Here is a 6,008-nt window from a genome sequence, read left to right as displayed (position 1 = left end):
AGTTCAACACCAGACACGAACCTGTCAAGACCTGTTGGGCAGACCTGTTGGGCAGACCTGTTGGGTACACTTGTCAAGATGATGTGCCGGGATGCTTGTGAATGTGCCACAGTTGGATCTCTTTTCAGTTCCCCCTGTGGTGACGTCAGTTCAAGAGGGTCAGTGGATTCGATACAGTCCTCTGGCACCCCTTTCGGTGGCGAGTCCCCTCCAGTTTAACATTGCTAACCCTGTGATTTGAATCAGTGTTACCTCCACATCTGCCTCAAAATCAAGAATACCATTGACACGGATGCCGCTCATGATGGGGATGACCGACTTGTCATGTCCACAGTGAACAACATGATGCATTCCCTCTTTCCAGAAGTGCGTGTGCAAGTGGGACACAACCAGTTGGAAATCACCCCTTCCATGGGAACCTATCCCTACTGAGCCTATTTGGAAACGTTACTGAGTTATGGGAAGGCAGCCAAAGGGACGCATCTCCAGTGTCCAGGATGGTACACCGATGAAGCTGGAAAAATGGATGACTTCAATGTCGTCGCTCAGAATGCCAATGCAGGACTCGCCGCACGATGGCGGGTCATTCTACCCACCCGAGAAGTGGAACTGACAGGGCGTCTCCACTGTGACCTGTTTCTCCAAGACCTGTACCTGCTGGATGGCGTCCCCATGAAACTAGAACTGATTCGGAGCCCGAGTGATTTCTACCTGATGAGTGCTGGAGATGTAGAATGTCGATTTGAACTAACCAAAGCCGAATTTTACGTCCGCCAAGTCAACATTGATAATGCCATACAGGAACAGCACGTGAAACACGTCGCCACGAGTCACGGCCAAATATCCTTTGACCGAGTCCAAGTCACGGCTCACAACATTCCAGGAGGAGGGCACGATTTCCACAAAGATCAACTGATGGGAGGACACCTGCCCAAACGTGTGGTGTTGGGACTGGTGGACAACGATGCTTTTGCCGGCAGCAAGGAAAAGAACCCCTTTCATTTCAAGCACAACGTGACCAGTCTCAAGCTGAAACTCAATGGCAGGGAGTGCATGGCACAGAAATCAAAAGTGACTTTCAGAACAACAGTGGCTCGCTCAAACAGTTGTACATGAACCTGTTTCGCAACACGGGACACCTGTGGCAAGAACATCCCTGCAACCCCACCCTAGACGAGTTCAGGAACGGATTCACACTGTGGGTGGTGGATTTGACGGAGGATCTGGGAGTAGAAGAAGGTCATAACTACTCACGACACATGGGCAAGTTGGGACTCGAACTCCAGTTTGCAGAACCCTTATCTCGTCCGGTCACCTTCGTCTGCTACGAGGAATACGAAAGCGTATTGGAAATTGATGGGTTCCGCAACGCTCTTATGGTCTAACGATGTATGGATTGACGACCAAACATCTGAACACCTACGTCCATCAGGACCCCCTGCTGCGACCCTTTACCAAGGGACTTTTGCCCGAGATCACTTTGCCATCACCGTGCTAAGCGAACGACACGGACCTTATCCTAAAGCCTACATTGTCAACACGGACCCCAGTCATCTCCCAGGACAACACTGGGTGTGCGTGTATCGCCCAGCACCTGGTGTCTTTGACTACTTTGACAGGTATGGCTTCGACCCCACCCGACTGCATCCCGACTTTTGGAATGTCATACCTACAGTGGATGGCTCGCACAGTGGTGGAATGTTCAGTCAGTTCAACCCTGGTTCACCCTGTTTGTCATCGTGCCCGTGGATGGACGTTCGACGATGTGATGGAACAGTTTGATCCCTATGCTACCCTCGTCACTGAATAACATGTAAAACGTTGGTTTCAACTCACACGCCTGTCAGACAACAACAACGACGACGACGACGTCCAGGATCCACAGCCCTGTCAAAGGACACAACCTTATCGTTCTGATGTTATGTTCTCTTCATGTTCGAGTTCATACCGTTTGTAAACAAAAGATCAGGGACGCCCCTAATCCTGACTCTTTTGTCACCATGGTTCTTGTTAGTGGGGGAAATAGAACGTTGAAAAACCAACACATGTCTTGTTATGATTGCCATGGTATGAAAGCATTCTTTAGTGAGATGTGGGTGGTCCTGAAAAGGGCCGTTTTTTCGTTGTGGTGATCACAACGACCACAGGGGCGGCATCGTGCATTGACACGGGGGAATGTCTAGCTGGGTTTTCTTGACGGGACACTTGCTTCCATGGGTGAGGCGTCGCATGTAAGTGTCTTTGAGTCCCGTACCAAAGTACACGCAATAGAACATGCCATTATAGGCATTGGTCCCATTGGCATAGACATCCATAAACATCCATGGCACTGGGTGCATTGCCATGCTGGCAGTGATGGTGGTGGTGCTGGTAGTGAGGATGGTTCCAACGAAATCAACTCTAAATCCCAGTTTTCTTCCATGGTTGTCCACTCCCCGTCCTCCTCCTCCTATATAGCAGAACTCAGCCAATCACAGGACAACACCTCACGAGCGTGACGTCACGTCACGACCTCACACACCATGATGGCGTCACGACCTCACGCGCAATGTGATGTGACGTCGCTGAGGATATATAAACATTGCCATGACTAGGCACCCTCACATATCGCCGACTCCGTGTGTGACGAAGATATGGATACGCGAAAAGTGAAAATGGCCCGACCAACACCTTACCAAAGAAACTGTGGACGAAAACAATGTCTCCGGTGCAGCCCGACCCTCCTCGACATGAAGAAGGAAGAAGAAGAGAAAGAAGGGACAACGCCCCTCATTCCCAACGCCACCACCACCACACCCCGACCACAACTAGAACATGTCATGAAGATTGAAGATGGCGCCGACGACGACGACGACGGGACGACGGGAGCTTGCACGACAGTACGACCACCACCATCAACCACCGCGAGAACAGCCACTACACCCCAGAAAACAGCAAACGCGGAAATGACGGCATTACGAAAATTAGCAAACCAATTGCAATTCATCATGTGCCCTACCTGTCTGAAAGCCCGTCCATCCGACCGATTCGATGTCATCCCCACTGCCAAGTTTTACATATGCCCCTATTGTGGTGGGGGTGTCCCCAACGGAACGCAATCCCTCCACGATGACATTTGTCCCGGCAAATATGTTTTCCGAGGACTTAAACTCGTCTGCCGATGTTGACTTTGAGGTATCCACACCTCACGGCCCTTTTCAGGGCCACCCCAAACGCTCCCCAAAGGAAAACTTGACGAACATGCTTTTTAACACTCGAACCAGCTTTTCTTTATGAGCTGCCGTCGTCCTCTCTCTCCTCTCCTCTCCTCCCCTCTCCTCCCTCCCTCCCTCCCTCCCTCCCTCCCTCGTCCCGTCCCGTGCCGTCCGTCTGCCACCATCTTGAAACACGCTCCCTCTCGCGAGATCCCGCGACATCACGCGAGATCGCGCACAAACCACCATTGCTTAGCAACATCCCCGTTGCTAAGGACCACGTCACACCTCGTACACACCAACGGATGATGTCATCATTAAACAATCGAATGACGTCACAGTCCGTACACACCAACTGATGACGTCATCCTAGAACAATCGAATGACGTCACCATGGGGGTCACGTGACCGGAAGTGCCGCCATCTTGAAAACGACGCCAGGGTGACCCTGTACACTACTCACGATGCATGTGAAAAAGTCCCTCACATTGTTGATTTACTTATTGGGAAGGATTATTTGGAACTACATCAATCTTATGAGGACGTTTCTGGATCTGAGGGAGAACCAATAGCCAGGCTGGCACCTCTTGGGTGGACATGTATGGCATGTGTTCCTGAACAGTCAGGACATCAAAGACTTTCTAGAACTTACCTCTCAAATGACAACGAAATTGAACTAAACTCTATACTTTATAAGGTTTGGGAGGTAGAAGTGTTTCAGTCATCAGAACCAATCTTGACGAAGCAAGATCAAGCGGTTGTTGACTTTGTGCAGAAATCGGTCACATATGAAAATAACCAATACGTGTTTGGCATAACTTGGAAAGCAGATGCTTCCTGACAGTTACAACATGGCCTATAAACGTCTCTGTAATACAGAAAAAAACTTTTGAAAAACCCATCCGTAGCTGAAGTTTAGAATAAAACTATTTCAGACTACTGGCAAAGGGATACATCCGGATTATCTCTGCAAATGAAGACACTTAGGACAGTCAGTGGCTCTTGCAACAATTTCCTGTGATACAACCAGACAGAAGTACAACCAAAGTCAGGGTTGTTTATGATGCTTCAGTGAGTGTCAGGGTATTTCATTGATATCATACACCAGGGTCCTAAACTTCCGGGTGACTTGTTTGAGGTTCCGCAAACACCAAATAACTTTGGTTTGTGACATTGCTGAAATGTATTTGCAAATAGGAATTCCAGCCAGAGACTGTTCGTACTTTAGGTTCTTGTGGAGATCATTAGAATTATCCGAAATACCACAGATATATGAATTTTAGAGAGTACTCTTTGGCATGAATGCCTCTCCTTTCCTGCTCAATATATTTCTAGGGAAAATGCAAGGACATTTGAGCATCTATTCCCAAAAGCTGCTAAGACTGTTTGTAAATCCACTTACATGGATGATAGTATGAACTCAGTCCCAGAAGTGGATGATGGTATCGAATTGTACAAACAGCTGACAGCTTTGTGGGGAAGAGCTGAAATGCAATCCAGAAAATGGTTATCAAATTCCTGAAACACATTCCTGTTGGGGATAGAGTATCTGACGTCAACTTGGCTAAAGATAAATTACCATCAGCAAAAACATTAGGTCTTGTCTTGGTAGCTCAGAATGATGATTTCAGTTTCCGTAGTCCAATCATAGAAGATGACTTGCCACTTACCAAGAAAGGCTTTCTCAGAGAGCTTGCCAAACTATTTGATCCCCTTGGTTGGTTTTGTTGCTCCATTTCACATAAGAGCAAAGATCATCATGCAAAAATTGTGGTTGTCATGCATGGACTGGGATGATGTGCTTGATCATGATCTAAAAGATGAAGCCTCACAATGGATCAAAGAGAGAAATCAGTTACATAGATTAAGATTTCCTAGATGCTTACAAATGAAATCTGATGTCTCAGCAGCAAAAATGCATGTATTTGTTTATGCCTCTGAGGAAGCGTATGGCGCAGTCGTGTATTATGTTAACACTTACCAAAACGGTGACAGCTCAAGTCACCTAGTAGCCGCTAAAAGCCGGGTGGCTCCTTTGAAGAGTGTCTCCATTCCTCGGCTGGAGTTAATGGCAGCTGTTTTGGGAGTTCGGTTGATGTTGGCTGTTTCTCATACCCTTGAAATCAGTACTTCCTGTTCAGTACTGTGGACTAATGGTATGAATGCATTACGTTGGATCCAGAACCACAGTCGTTACTTTAAACCATTTGTAGCCAACCGCGTTGCATTCATTCAAGAACATACTGACACTTCCCAATAGAAACAAGTTCCGTCAGAATTAAACAGCCGATATTCTTACCAGAGGAACATCAGTTCAAAAATTGTTCTCTGTATCTTGGATGTATGGGCTAGAATTTCTGCTATGTGCACAGAAAGATGCATTCTCTGAAGAATGTTTGGCAATAGCAAAGGGAGAGTCTATTTCCAAAAGTAGCAAAGTCATTAATCTTCATCCTGTTCTGGATGATGATGGTCTCCTTAGGTCTGATGGCAGACTCAGACATGCAGACTATTTGCCGTACCAAACAAAGTTCACAATTATTTTGCCCAGAAAACACTGGGTGACGAAGTTGATTGTTAAGAAACAACATGAGAATGGCAATCATATTATTGGTACAAATCAAATGCATGCTATTTTGTCATCTCATTGTTTGATAATTGCTGTTCCGAGAATGGGAGCGTGAATATACACATTGTCGTCGACGAAAGGCAAAACCTACAGCTCAGATAATGGCACCACTCTAAAGGTGCGTTTTAGGTACTTGCTTAGAGCTTTTGAGCAAACAGGTGTTGACTATGCTGGGTCATTTCTTA

At 47.0% G+C, this 6,008-nt stretch overlaps 1 protein-coding gene across 1 annotated transcript; it reads left to right on the top strand.

The window, feature by feature from the left end:
- Nucleotides 1-522: 522 nt before the first annotated feature.
- LOC137269974 (uncharacterized protein F54H12.2-like) lies at nucleotides 523-1,116 on the top strand. Its single transcript, XM_067803806.1, has one exon. It carries the CDS (start codon nucleotides 523-525, stop codon nucleotides 1,114-1,116), a length of 594 nt encoding a protein of 197 aa, XP_067659907.1.
- Nucleotides 1,117-6,008: the final 4,892 nt, after the last annotated feature.

This window comes from Haliotis asinina, unplaced genomic scaffold, assembly GCF_037392515.1.
Source record: "Haliotis asinina isolate JCU_RB_2024 unplaced genomic scaffold, JCU_Hal_asi_v2 scaffold_21, whole genome shotgun sequence".
NCBI classification, from domain to species: Eukaryota; Metazoa; Mollusca; class Gastropoda; order Lepetellida; family Haliotidae; genus Haliotis; species Haliotis asinina.
The sequence above is the reverse complement of the archived record's forward strand: the minus strand, read 5'-3'. Positions and strand labels throughout refer to the sequence as shown.